Raw genomic sequence first — 15,668 nt, forward strand, 5'->3', positions numbered from 1 at the left:
AAGTTTAGACATCGATTTCTAATATTGGGAATTGTGAGAAAATTCGAAATTTTGGGTTATAGTAAAATAGAACTAAGTCATCACCGATTGTTGTAAGTTGCGATTCGCAAACGAGGATTTAGCACTACAAGAAAAAATGGCTATACTGACATTTTCTTAGTGACATTTTTAAAATAATGTCGTTATTACATACATGTCATGACATTGGTTACACATAAAATTTTTAATAAAAAATATTAAATTAGATATGTTATAATGACGTTTTTAATGAATGCCACTAAAAGTTCTTATTTTTCCCACTCATTTCCAATTTTTTAATCTCTCACTCTCACTCTCATTAAAAAACTAAAAAAAAAATTTAATTAAAAGGAAAAAAAAGAGGAAAGAACGATGCATTAATTTATACATTGTGCCAAATCTCTCTCGCCGCTCTTTCTCCCAAATCTCTCGCGCCCTTCTTTTCCCTCGTTCAGCCGCTAATCCTTCCTTCTTATTTCTTTTTTCTAGTGTCACGGTTTGAGATTTGTCCAGCCGCTTCTCATTTTCAGATTTGTCCAGCCGCTCATCTCCAGTAAGTTCTGAATCCCTTGTTTTGTAAGAGATTTTGGTCACAGTTTTTTGTTAAGAGTGTTCGAGTCATATAGAAGAGGATTTCGATTCATTTGATTTTCTAAGAGGAGTTCGATTTTATAAGAGTGTTCAATTTTAGAAGAGGTGTTCGATTTTATAAGAGTGTTCGATTCATTTGATTTGCTTGATTGATTTATTGAGAATAGAGGAGTGTTCGATTTGAGTCACAATTTTTGTGATTACAAAGTTGATTCATAACATAAATATTGTTCTGTGTTCTTCTTTGTTTTTGAGCTGAGCTTGGCATTTTGTGCTGAGTTTATATAAAGGAGCTCGCAACGTGTTTTGACCAGCACTAAAACCCATAAACAAATGCGCAGGTTATGTATGATCATGTTGATAAAGTGGGCCTAACTCAGTTATTTGGAAATCAATCCTTACAGAGCATTATGCTTCCTAACCCCTTAACTCTCAAATTGTTGTTGCACTTTGCGTATGTGCTTATCTATTGAACCTTCTGACCATATCACCTAACATAGGATATGCTCGGAAAAACTAATGTCTAATCATATTATAGCCGATCTATTACTAATAACTGAGTTGAAAGGTTGGTTGTTAAGTAACCAATATCTGTACTTTCCAAGATGCAATTAGTTTGGTTCTGAGTTGTGACAACAAGGTACATCCACAATCCATATGCTATGTGTTTAGGAAGCAATTAACAACCATAATGCAGATACAAGTAAGACTTTGTGAAAACCCAGCCTCGCGATTCTACGCACGTACAGTAGTAGAAAAATGTAAGCGTATAACAATTCCATTACTTTGAAACTAAGGACAGAGGAAACTTCGCCTGTTCACTTGCCACTCTTTGAAGTATTGGAGTATTTATAATAAAGAACCTCTATCACCTTGAACACATTTACTATGGGAAATCATTGAACATTAAGTAACTGAGGGGCAGATTTTAGGCAACACTCATCTGTTGAGGTGTCTTAAATCAGAATCGAGTGTATATGATAAGATTCCAGGGTAACAGTGCTATTACATGTAATCTGACCAACACTCATAAATAGAGAAAAGCCAGCTTCATTAAAGCCATTGAGGTATGGGCTTCATAATCTAACATTTCACGAGATTCAAAGAGGTATGAGCTTCATAATCTAATTTCCAAGATTTCATATTTCAGAGATTTTGAGATTTTTTAGAGTTTATTTTATAAGTATGGAGATGTCTAGGAATTGGCACACACGTGCACAGTTGTGAGAATAAGCTCTAAATATGATTATATAAGATTTAAACATGGACAATACATCTTATACTCCATCAGTCGACAATTGATTTGTCACACACACGCTCACACACACACACACACACACACACATATGTACATATATATATAGATGGATATTCCAAGAACAAAAAATTGAATACTGAAAGGCAAAAGTTGATCAGATTCTTTGAACTGATGTAAACCCTTTTAATATATACTTCTTAACTTTGATTAATGTTTCCTTTTTCTCAAACACTCGCACTCCATATGTAAGAAAAAAATACTTGAAGCTTAACTGTTTTTCCACATCTGGAATGAACACTATATGTCAGCTTTCCTTCTCTTTTAGATTTTATTAAAACATAATTACCATTATCTGACTTCTTTGATTTCATGAGATTTTTTATTTTTAGCCAATAGGAGTATATTATCCATGATTGATGACAATATATAACAAAGGGTTTTTTTGAGGTGAATGGTATTTTTACTTAATTATATTCATTTTTTATAAAATAATAATATATATTTTTTTAGAAGTTTATAATATGTTTTTTTAATTGAAATCAAATAATAAATGTCCGTTTGGGAGAAGTATTTATTTGTTTTGGCTTGTTTTTGCATATTGACTATTATTTCTTGCTTTATAAATAGAGGCTCTCGAATGTGGCATATGCTTGTTTATTCTTTTTGGGTACACAAATTAAATAAGAAACAATTCATTTTCATAAGCTTCCAGGTGTGACCAATATGTAACTTAGCTGGATTACTAAGCATATTGAATTAAAATATATATAAATAGTTGTCCATGTGTTATATTGGCTGGAAAGAAGTACATTTAGATGACAATATAGTTATAAATATTTGAATTTTGTCATTCATTATCAACTATAATTTATTAAGCAATAAACAGTCGATCTAGTTATTGACGTTGATGACAAATTTCATATGTTCGATTAACATGATTTCAAAATATATCAATTATTAATATATGAAATTAATTTATAACAAGTGGTGATCTCAAAGCTAACTTATTTTCTTTAAAATGATTGAAAATAATTAAAATATATGAAATTAATTTATAAAAAATATAGCTATCTATAAGGGATTTTTGGGTTTCACTCTAGTTTTCTTTTGTTCACATATTTTTTTGGTTATTAAATTATTGTTGTGTTTTGAGACACTAATTGTATATATCTTGTTTGATATTTTACTCCACACATACACAAATTATATATTTGTTTGCTGAGCTAGTTTAAGTATATCTTTTTTCCAGAATTGTGATGGATAAAAGTTGGATGTTTTTGCCGAGACAAACCAAGGAATACAGGAAAGGACTTGAGAGTTTCTTAGATTTTGCATTTTCTAATGCAAACATAAATGGAATGATTGCGTGTCCTTGTGCAAAATGTAAGATCGGCATATGTGTTTCAAGAGAGGATGCTTGTGATCATTTGACGGTTGATGGATTTATCAAAGGTTATACTCACTGGGTGGCTCATGGAGAGATAGCATGTAGTGCATCTTCAATATCTAGTTCTGTTCCATCTCGTGATGATGTAGATGATATGGAGGGATTAGTTCACGATGCTTTTGGGGTCCCACAAAACGATGGTGATACAATCAATACATCAGGATTTGAAAAGGATAAAGAGATTCCAAACGGAGAGGCCGAGAAATTCTATAAACTAATTGATGATTCACAAAAAGAGTCATATCCCGGATGCAAGAAATTCTCAAAACTTTCATTCATCATTCGCTTGCTTGACTTAAAATGTCTTGGAAAAATTACCAATAAAATCTTCAATATGCTTTTGGATTTGTTGAGAGAAGCATTTCCAAATGCCATGAAAGATTTACCAAAGTCATACTATGAAGCAGAGAAATTGATGAAGCAATTAGGACTTGGTTATGAAAAATCGATGCTTGTCCTAATGATTGCACTTTATACTGGCGGTTGGACGAAGAAAGAGTTCGATGCAAAACATGCAACGAGCCTAGATGGGAAACATCTGAAAATGATCCTATTGGTGACAAGAGGAAAGTTGCACACAAGGTTTTATGGTATTTTCCAATAAAGCCTAGGTTACAACGTTTGTTCATGTCCTGCAAAACGGTAGTCCATATGAGATGGCATTTTGAATCTCGCACGAAAGACGGTTACATGCGACACCCAGCTGATTCCCCAGCTTGGCAAACGTTTGACCATAACCACCCTGAATTCGCAAAGGATCCCCGAAACATAAGGCTAGGATTAGCTTCAGATGGATTTAATCCATTCAAAAATATGAGTGTGGCGCATAGTACGTGGCCAGTCATTTTAGTGCCTTATAATCTTCCACCATGGATGTGTATGAAACAACCATACTTTATATTATCATTGCTAATACCTGGTCCATCTGCTCCTGGAAATAACATTGACATCTACTTGCAGCCCCTTGTTGCAGATTTGAAGGATTTGTGGGAGGTAGGAGTGCAGACATATGATGCATCAACCAAGCAGAATTTTCAATTGAATGCCGCATTATTATGGACTATAAGTGATTTTCCTGGATATGCAACCCTATCTGGATGGAGCACCAAAGGTAAATTTGCATGCCCAGTGTGCCACAAATTTACACATTCACGCTGGTTAAAAAATGGCAGAAAATATTGTTATATGGGTCACCGCAAATTTTTGAACGGTGATCATGAGTTTCGCAAAGATGCTCAAAATTTTGATGGCACAGAAGAGTATGGAAAACCATCACCCATACTTTCGGGAGACACAGTGATCAACGAGTTGAAAAATTTTAATTTGAAATTTGGAAAAACAGTTGATGATAATCCAGAACTACCATTCAATTGGAAAAAGTTGAGTATTTTCTTCGATTTACCATATTGGAAAGATAATGTGGTACGCCACAATCTTGATTTTATGCATATTGAGAAGAATGTGTGCGAATCAATTTGTGGGACACTGCTGAATATGGAAGGAAAAACAAAAGATAATATTAAATCACGTCTTGATTTGCAAGAAATTGGAATAAGATCATCACTTCATCCTATTGAGAAAGGACCAAGTAGAGTTTATCTGCCTCCAGCATGTTATTCAATGGGCAAAAATGAGAAGGGCACATTTTGCAAGGTTTTGAAAAAAGTTAAAGTTCCAAATGGCTATGCTTCTAACATTTCACGGTGTGTTCAAATGAAACCGGCAAAATTAATTGGTCTAAAAAGCCATGACAACCATATTTTGATGCAGCAGTTGTTGCCGGTGGCACTACGTAGAACTTTGTCTAAATCAGTTCGGACTCCTTTGATTAGATTGAGTAGGTATTTCAGAGAGCTATGTTGTAAAGTAATTTCTCCTACTGATGTGGTTCGTCTAAGGAAAGATATTGCGGTGATCCTCTGTCAGTTGGAGAAGATTTTTCCTCCCTCATTTTTTGACATAATGATTCATTTGACTGTACATTTGGCTACTGAAGTACAACTTGCTGGACCAGTTTATTATCGTTGGATGTATCCAATTGAAAGGTAAAAACAAATATTATTGATATTGTTTTATTTAAATTATTATTTTCATTAAATAATACAAAATTTATGTTTTTGGTACAAGGTATTTGGGGACATTGAAGTCATATGTTCGAAATAGAAGTAGGCCAGAAGGATCCATTGCTGAGGGGTATTTGGCTGAGGAATGTTTGACATTCTGTTCTTTTTATTTAGCTGATTATGTAGAGACAAAATTCAATCAATCAAAAAGAAATGATGAGACAACTATCGGCTTAACATTCGCATTGGACGTGTTTACGGCCTCTGGTTATGCACTTGGAAAGCCCATTGCAACTAAGTTTGATGATGAAACATTAAAGAAGGCACATCAATATGTGTTATTCAACTGTCATCACGTACAATCTTACATAGAGTATGTGATTATATATTTCATTGTGTTTAAATATATAATCATCGATGTTTATCAAATCATCTTTGTTAATTTGCAGTGAACACCGTCAGATTTTGAATCTTACACATTCCGGTCTTACACCACACCAAATTGAACGTATGCATAGTGAGTCTTTTGCCTCTTGGTTTGCCAAACATGTAAGTTTCTTTTGTAATTGTCATTAAGGTTAAATATTATGATTTTTATACATAATTTATCAATTTTTTCTTGTGTGATAGATTGAAAATACAAATCCTTCACAAGATGATCCAGTATCAAATGATTTGAAATCACTTGCCAGAGGCCCAAATTTCATAGGGATACGATATGATAAATTCATTTCCAATGGATTTAGGTTTCATACAAAAGAAGTGGAACGCAAAAGAAAAACTCAAAATTGTGGTGTAATTGTTCGGGCTACCACTTCAAGTTATTCGAGTATAAGAGATCAGAATCCAGTATCAAGTGAACTTGATTATTATGGGATTTTGCAAAATGTGATTGAGTTAGATTATGAGGGAGGTCGAAGAGTTGTTTTATTTGAATGTGATTGGGTCTCCAAAGGCAAACGACTAAAACTGGATGAAGATGGTTTTATGTTGGCCAATTTTACAAATGTGAAGCGTCACAACGAGCCTTATATATTAGCATCCCAAGCCATGCAAGTTTTTTATGTGGAAGATCCAGTTGATTGTAATTGGCATGTAATTATCACCACCGATGCACGACCAAAGTATAAAATGCAACCTATGGCAGATGTTGATACATATCTTCAAAGTTGTATTTGTAATCCTGAAGACGAGAATGAACATGAAGAAGTCGTTTGGGTTCGGGATGATGTTGCAGGAGTTGAAATTGACGTTGATGCATGATGAGATTTAGATAATGATGAGATTTTTTCTTGCATATATAATTTTTTATGTTTAGTTAATATGATATAAAGTGAAACTAGTAGAGTGGATTTGCCGGATACTAGAATAATAATAACATTATATATTTTAATTTTATTTTTCACTATGGATCTTTTATTTATCATATCAAAGGATATAACTAACTTTTTTTTATCTTCAAGTTGTGGTTCTTGCTTTTGATAGGAATGGCTAGTGAGGGTAAAACTGTTGGAAAACCTCATTTTCAACATCAAGATAAGGCAAATACACAATCTCGAATTATGATTGCCAATCACGCAGCTCGAAGTTCAAAAAAAGGTAGCATGTAACTTTATACATCAAGGATATGTTTGCTGATTTTGTATTACTCTTATTGGACCTTTTGATTTTGTCTGAATTTTATGTACTTTGTTCAAGTTGGTCTTGCAAGAGAACTCGGTAGCATGAATGATAGCGGAAAAGGTTAGCATTTTCTTTTTATATTTAAAAACTCAACTTACTTATATTTTGGTGGTATCAAAACTTGTGTAGAAATTCAAAACATACAAGGTATGTTGAATAACCAAATGGATGGAGTTTCAAAGCACCAACACAATGATTTACAAGGTATTAAATATAAAAAAGATATGAAACTTATAGCATTTTATTTGAAACGATTAAGTTTGGATATGTATAATGCTTACTTCATGTTTTATTTATTCTATATAAAAGCATTTGTAATTTTTAACCTTTTATTTTGATAGGAATGACTCGTAAGAGTAAATTTTTTGGAAAATCTCATTTTCAACTTCGAGATGAGGAAGATACACAACCACGTATTATATCTGTCAATCATGTAACTCGAAATTCAAAAAAAAGAGGTATCATTGCATTTTACACAAAAACAATCTGTTTGTTGCTTGTGTATAACTCTTATTTGACCTTTTGCATTGTATGAATGTTGTATACTTTGTTCAAGTCAGTCTTGCAAGAGAACTTGGTAATAACATGGTAGCTAGCGAAAAAAGTTAGAACTTTGTTGCTTATAATTAAAACTTAACTTGCTTATATTTTGGTGGAGTCAATACTTGTGCAGAATGTCAAAACATACAAGGTATGCTAAATAACCAAAAGGATAAAGTTTCAAAGCAGCAACACAATGATGTACAAGGTATGATATATAAAAATATATGAAACTTAAGAATTTTTTATTTCAAAAGATTAAATTTTGATATAATTCGGTATAATGCTTATTAATGCTTTATTTATCTTATATAACTTGCTTTTGATAGGAATGACTCTTAAAAATAAAAATGTTGGAAAAACTCATTTTCAACTTCAAGATGAGACAAATACTCAACCACTGATTTTGATTGACAATCACACAACTCGAAATTCAAAAGAAAGAGGTAGCATATTATTTATAATTATAAACTCAATTTGCATATATTTTGTTGAAATAATGCTTGTGCAGATTGTCAAAGCATTCAAGGTGCATCAAGAAACCAAATAGATGAAGCTTCAAATCAAAATGACATTGAATTACAAGGTAACATCCTAAAAATTAAGATATAGAAAGACATGAAATTATAGTTTTTTAGTTCCGATGATTACATTTAGATATAACTTGTTATAATACTTACTTCATCCTTTATTTATCCATATAAAAAACATACAGGTTTGACTTCTAGGATCACATTCAACAATAACCCACATGTTGAAAATGACTTTATGGACGAAGAATCTGATCAAGGTAACCTATACGAAAAATGTAATAACTCATTTCACTTTATTTATTCAATCATTTATTTCTCTTTTTTGCATCTAGATGTAGATAGCAAAAGTGAATCTCTTAACGCTGAGAAGAAAACTAGAGGCCCTACATTTATGAAAGAAATTTGGGGTAGACCTAGCACGCTGCCACGTATTAAGATTCGATGTGATGATATGGGACGTCCTATTGGATCAAGAAGAAATAAATTTACTGATTTTTGGGTACTTTGGCAAGAAATGGTAAATTTTGTCCGATTGACGCGGAAGATTGGCATAAAATGCCCCTGGATACTAAGAAAAAAATGCTAGATGTTATAAAGGTAATTGAAATGTTATTGAATAATTTTATTATTAAATAATTTTTTACTATGATGGTAAATTGTCTAAATGCCTTTGTAGGAAAAGTACGACCTTCCTCCTGGAACAGAAAGTTGGACGCTACGTTCAATAGCAACAAAATGGAGAAACTGGAAGGCAGAACTAAAAAAGAAGTATTATGATCCTGAGTTGCCAATGCAAGTTCTTCTTGAAGAAAGAGATAAAAGAGCTTTTGTAGAACAATATGTGAATTTAGTTGCTCAGTGGAACTCTGAAAATCAAAGGTATACAATATTTTATATGTTTAGAAAAATGTTCATGTAGACATTTGTCTTGTGTACCAAGTTGAATTTAATGTATCAGGAGAGAAGTGAAAAAAATAAGATTGCTCGGAACCAAAAGATAATGAATCAGACAACTGGAAGAAGATCTTTCGCTCAAGTGCAACAAAAATTGGTAATGTATCTTATTAATCTTATAATTCTACATGCATTCGAATCTACAAACTTTTAACCAATTACATATTAGAAAAAAGAAAAAGGACGACCTCCATCAAGAGTTGAATTATTTCATGCCTGTTTCACTCATGCTATGGAAGTCCGTCAGGCAACATTGTGGCAGAAAAATTGGTAAGTTGTTTTATAAACTTCAACTAGATTACTTTCAAAGATATTTGTTTTCATAATCATTATGAATAAATTATGGATTTTGATTTTTTGGTGAAGGCTGCAATGAAAGAACTAGAAAATCAACTTCCTGAAGATGAGGATGATCAAATTGGTCAAAATGACGTATTTGCTCAAATCATTGGACCAGATAGATTAGGCCGAGTGCGTATGCTTGGTGATGGTGTTAACCCATCTGATTTATGGGGAGAAGTTCCAAGCCGTAGTACATGCAATCGAATAGTGATGGAGCAAAAGACAAAGTTAGAAAAAATGGATGAGCAAATTAGAAAACAAGGCCAACACATTGCAATGTTAGAATCAAAGATTTGCAATCAACCAAACCAAAACCTTGGTTCAAATTACAACAATATACAACACACAGCATCCTCTAGTAGTCCATTATCTCCAAGGGTAAAGTCTTTTTTCTAGTTTTATTACTTTATTATTATATTGAGTTAGTACTTTATTGATTCAGCATTGGCTTTTTGGTTTAAGAATATACGTTAGATCATCTAGTAGGCCTGGCGCGCCTAGGCGGGCCTATGTAAAAAAAAAATTTGGCCTATTGAAAAAGACTTTCAATGGTTGTTCTTGCTTCTGCAAGATCAACCGAGAAACTACTCTCTAAAGCTTCATAGAGAGCATTGTGGTGTCTCACAAATTTGTCAAAAAATGAACTGAAACTAGAACAAGTGTTCATATCCTCCACTTCTCCATCACCAATAATTACAATTCCTGCAAAATTAGCTAGTAAGTCCTTGGCCATCTTTAGAAACTTATTTGCTAACTCACTCTCGCCTTTTTCAACAGCCTCTCCATAAGCCTTTAGTAGGTGAAGAAGACTGGATTCTTTGTCCAGATTTATTTCATCCACTAGTAAACATGTTTCTGAATTCTTGCTAGATTGCAAGGAAAAGCAAGGACTCCATTCATTTTCTTCCATTGTAAGTGACGAAGACAAGTAGACTTTAGTGTCATCTTCATCAAATTCACCATATAAATCTTGAAGATGGGGAAAATCAAGTAGACTTTAGTGTCATCTTCATCAAATTCACCATATAAATCTTGAAGATGGGGAAAATCATCAGAAAAGGTGGTTCCAATATCATCTTGCAATATCATCTTGTTGATTGTCCTCACAGTACATAGTAGAGTACAAATCTGTGTCAATAGTACTACTTTAATAAGAAGGAATTACTTCGATTACAGATAATGGATATATATGTATATAGTATATATGAAGAAGACTAATAAATTCCAACACCACTAGTTCATTGATCTCGTATGATGATGACAAGTTTCTTTATTTATTGCGAAGATCCCTTCCAAGTCTTCTTTCTTAATACTGCATTGCTTTTTTGTAAGCTATGTTTTGTGTGAGCTTATAATTATCTCGAGTTAGCCATTTATTGATTTAGATAGTATATTTTGGTTGAGAATATATATTATATGTATATTTGCTGTCATGAGTTAACTAATTTGAATGATGTTTCTTTATGCTTTTTTGTTTTCTGGCTAGCTGGATATACTCATTAGCATAATGGTTGTTGATGATTGTACTTTATAATTGTTTTTACCAAAACTTTCTCTTTTGCACTTTCACATAGATTGGATGTTCTGTCTCAATAAAAAGTCTATTTGATTCGACGAAAATTGTGGCAAAAGGAGTGGTTCGTAGCATGGATCCAAATACCGAAGTAGGAAGACAGACGTTGGGACCAAATTGGTGTGAAATACAAGTTCTAGTTGTCTTAGAACGGGAAGAGAGTTTGATTAGGCCATATGATCTTTTACAAAAGGTTGGGGATACACTTGGAGGAATGATAGCTTGGCCTTGTCATTTGGTATGATATTCAACTTTTCAATTAACTAGTATTTATTATTATGTCTGTCATGTTAGTATCTTTTTAAACCAATATCAATTATATTTGCAGTTGACAGTTAATGAGGAAGATTTCTATAGGTGCATTTGGATAAATAATAATTTTCCAGTTTATCATTTGGTATGATATTCACTAGTTGGAATTAAATTTTAATATCTTTATTTTGTGTTTCTTTAATTTTATTTCATTCATACAAATATATGAATTTTTATTGTAGGTGACAAGAATATTGGATTTTGATTAAGATGAGATGGTTGAATAATGAAGATGCGTCACAAGTTTGCTTATGTATTGCTTTAGAAGACTTAATTGTTTGTTAGTTCTTAAACTAAATACATTTGGTATATTTGTTGTGATATAGATGTTTTTCGAGATAACAAATTTGTCAGTCTTATATATTAATGATTGCAAAATTAATGACAATTATTGATTAGCAATTTAATTTCTATTTTAAAATTTTGTATTTGTATTTATGTTAATTTGTTATATCCTTGAATATTATATCATGAAAATATTGAAAATCGATGGGATTTCATAAAATATGACATTTTTTATGTCACAATAGAACATTAAATCATGTACATAAAAAATGTCTTTGTAAAGCTCATATGGAGACATTTCAAAAAGTCATTATAAACAACTATTAATGACAATTTTCAATGTCCTTATATACTAGTATAGAAGACATTTGTAAGTGTCATTACAGATTACATAATGAGACATTTTAAATTAACCTTATAACATATCATTAGTGACATTTTTTATTGTTACTATAAATAATATACACGACACTTTTAGTTGCCATTATAAATTATGTTACCTGACATATAAATTTGTCATTATTGCTATAATAGCAAGACATGTATAAATGTCTTTAAAACATGAGTTTTCTTGACATTTAAAATTGTCATTATATGAATAATTAGTAACACGTATGAAGTTGTCATTAACGTCTTATAATGACATAAAAATGTCAGGAAGTTTAAGACGACATTGGAATAGACGACATTTGTTGGAAGTGTCACTAAAACTTAAATGTCACTAAATATTGAATATGATGACATTTATGAATGTCACCATAACCATTTATTCTTGTAGTGTAGAAGGCAAATTTAAATAAGATTGAGGAGACATAAGGACATCGTAAAACTTATTTTATCAGAATGGCGCAGCGGAAGCGTGGATTATTGGGATACTAGAATTAAGAGGCTAAACTTTTGATTATCGAGGATAAGTGAATTTCGGGAACGAAATCCAATTAAAAGGGGGTAGATTGTAACATCCCAAAAATTTGAAGGTCCACGTGCACCACATGCATGCAAATTATTAAATTTCTTATGTATTTTAATTAAATGGTTTTAATTGCTTGAATTAAATATGGTGTGCATGTTTACACATTTAAAATGTGCTTTCTACATGTAAACATAAAACTATATTTTTAAAGGTTATTTGAGATGTGATCGAGGAACGAAGATCGATGGTTGAAAAACGGAAAATATTTTTATTAAATAATTGTTTTTAATTATTTAAAATAAGGTTGATACTTTTTGTTATTTTTGAAAATAAGGAGTTTTGAGGTGAATTTATATGTCGAGTCGTAATTTTAACGGTATTCGATTTTCAACGAAAATAGAAACTTTTTGAGAACTCGACTAATAATTTCACAAATTTTCCTAAGCAAAATATTTTAAATAATAATTAATGGATTTAATGGTCCTATTATACTTGACTAATGAGCCAAAACTTGCACCATGAGTTTTAACTATAATAAAAAGCTAATAACCCTACCCAACCACACCACAACTCACGTCCCCTCACCGCCAAAACAAACTAGGAATCTTCCTAGAAAAACACACACACACACCACACGAGATTTTGAAGGGAAATCCATGAGAAGCTTGAGGAAAAATTCAGCAAGGTTCTCTCCGTCGACTTCGCTCGAATCGCCAAAACGTTTTCATGCGTAATATACGCAAAGGCATACCTTAATCTCTTTTTTCTCTTCTTTCACATCATATTATGTGTTTGATACATGATTGCATGAAAAACATAATATAATTTATATATTTTCGTTTTTATGGCTATACATGCACAAAACTAGTGTTTTCATCTTTTAAAACTCCTCCTAATGATGCACAAAGGGGCTGCCATGGTAGGGGAACTTGAAAGGATGTTTTTCCGCATGTTTAATGGTCCATAGATGTATATTAAAGGGGCTGGACAGTAGGGGTGCAAGGATGAACGAAAATAAGAGTACTAGGAGCTAAGGAGTCTTCGGCTAGGAGTCCTTGTTAGTTATGGTTCTAGATACTGTTAGAGCATTACTAGGAAACCTAAGAGTGATGCATGATGTTCCTAATATGGTGGCATGAGGGTGGCTCGAAGGGCAAGGTCGATGTGCATGCACTTGGACGGGTTTGGGGGGAAACAAACGCATGCGTTTGGACGAGATTGAAGGGGTGTGGGTTTAGACTTCTCAAGCTCAGTCCAGTAGAGTCCATAGGGATTCAATAGAGTCCTAGGGTGGTCAACTAGGGGTTGGTAGAGTTGCTTTAGGCCTAGGAGCGAAGGGATGAATGGCAAGTTAGACTAGGGTTTTCGAAAATAAAGGGAAGAAATTCAGTAGGCTTGCAGGGCAATTCAAAAGGTGTTAGATCGATTGATTTGGGTTGAATATGGTTTATTTAGATGTTATTAAGCTTTGGTTCAAGTTTGGTATAATTTGGTTAAGTTTCGAGTCAATATGAGTCAAAACCAGGATGTACGTCTAAGCAATAAAAACGTTTTGGGAAATTAGTCGAGGGTCATAAGTTTACGTCTAAGGAATAATATTGGGAGTGTTTCAAGGTTATATGTTTAGTTTGGAATGATTTGGGACGTCGTTTTGAGGTCTAAGGATGAATATGAAAATTTTTACGTTTAGGTGTAAAACGATCACTTTACACCTAGAATATAGTAAACGTCATGGAAGTGCTCTGAATGCAATTTTATATGTTAAAATGATTATTTTAAATGTTTATGGAGTTTTATGTTGAATCGTTAACGCTAAAGGATATGTTGCATGCTTGATTTAAAATAAAAATGATTATTATATGTATGAATTTTATAAAGTGATGAAAATATGAAATGTTGAAAGAAGTGAAGTAATTGTGACTAATTCGATGATACGATGATAAAATATTACGTAAGGCCAAGGCTTAGTTGACGGATGAGAGTGTCGCTGATGTCACCGCCGCCGAGTACTGTGGTTACATGTGGAAGGATCCATCGGCCTTTTATACGAATACGAAAGTCACAATTAATGATCTGAATTCAACGAAAAGGAAACACGTATATGATGATATGAAAATGTTCAAGTTTATGCATGTTCTTGAAAAGCTATTTTAAGTAAAAGTATTTTCACCTTTGTATGTGTATGTTAATGTATTACTTGTTATCATGGTTAAGGTTTCCTGAGTCGATAGACTTACTAGGTGTGATCGATGCAGGTGAGCATGATGTTGATGTTAATGAGGGACTTGATGATTAATCTTACTGGACTGAAGGTGCACATGACTCGAGGACCAGCGCTAGTAGTTTTTCCGCCCTTATGATTTAAGGTTTATATTAAAGATTTTTACGACTTTTATTATGATTGATTTTGAGTGATTTTTGAGAGGTTGATAGGGTTAGTATATTTTGAAATATTGATAGTTTAGGTTTTGCAAAATGGTTGACAATTTTATGTTTTAAACTCTTTGACATGATCTATTAGGGGTAAATCGTTGAGCTACAATATCTCGGTTCTTGAAATATTGAACATCCTTGAATTAAATCGAGTTTTTTTTTCAAACCAAGCGGAAAAAACTTGAAATAATCCTTCGTAGAAATTGATTAAATATTTTGTAAAGCATTTAAAATATATGCAAGTTGAATGAGTAAAAAATAATTTGGTTGAAGCATTTATCAAACACTTGATATGTAATAATTTTGTATTTGAAGAACACATAAAATGCTTCAACAATGCATCCTTAAAACAATGGAAATGATAAGTAAATGCAATAAACAAATAGACACAAATTGTTTTATGAATGTTCGTAGACTTCAAATGCTCCAACGTCTCCCCTTCTTCCCCTTGGGAATGATTCACTGGAATATTTTGAATTATACAACTCTTTGTACAAATCCATTCAGCTAGGACTTACGCTACTGCCTAACTGAACTCCTAGCACTCATGATTGTAGGCAGTACCTCACAATCAGCATGTTGTTTAATGACTCATATGAAAAGACTACAAACACAATGTTTTACGTGTTTGTATAAAGACTCACTCAACTAATCTTTGAAGTTCAACTCTCTTGTATATGTGTGAGTGATTGTGTGTGAGGAATTTTTCCTTTATAGTATACA

The 15,668-nt window shown here is 32.5% G+C and overlaps 2 protein-coding genes across 2 annotated transcripts; both read left to right on the forward strand.

Annotated features, from left to right (window-relative positions):
- The first annotated feature begins 414 nt into the window (after positions 1 to 414).
- On the forward strand, positions 415 to 11,207 carry LOC142547368 (uncharacterized). Its single transcript, XM_075655626.1, has 12 exons — positions 415 to 571; positions 3,117 to 3,319; positions 6,863 to 6,976; positions 7,076 to 7,120; positions 7,190 to 7,264; positions 7,402 to 7,518; positions 7,719 to 7,808; positions 7,930 to 8,046; positions 8,112 to 8,186; positions 8,316 to 8,390; positions 8,466 to 8,730; positions 11,004 to 11,207. The coding sequence occupies exons 2-11, from the start codon at positions 3,124 to 3,126 to the stop codon at positions 8,717 to 8,719; spliced, it is 1,158 nt and encodes a 385-aa protein (XP_075511741.1). The 5' UTR covers positions 415 to 571; positions 3,117 to 3,123; the 3' UTR covers positions 8,720 to 8,730; positions 11,004 to 11,207.
- On the forward strand, positions 3,767 to 6,640 carry LOC142545068 (uncharacterized). The gene is made up of 4 exons (XM_075652048.1): positions 3,767 to 5,359; positions 5,442 to 5,714; positions 5,827 to 5,926; positions 6,008 to 6,640. Exons 1-4 carry the CDS (start codon positions 3,942 to 3,944, stop codon positions 6,638 to 6,640), a joined length of 2,424 nt encoding a protein of 807 aa, XP_075508163.1. The 5' UTR covers positions 3,767 to 3,941.
- Positions 11,208 to 15,668: the final 4,461 nt, after the last annotated feature.

This window comes from Primulina tabacum, chromosome 5, assembly GCF_025594145.1.
Source record: "Primulina tabacum isolate GXHZ01 chromosome 5, ASM2559414v2, whole genome shotgun sequence".
In the NCBI taxonomy this organism is placed as follows: Eukaryota; Viridiplantae; Streptophyta; class Magnoliopsida; order Lamiales; family Gesneriaceae; genus Primulina; species Primulina tabacum.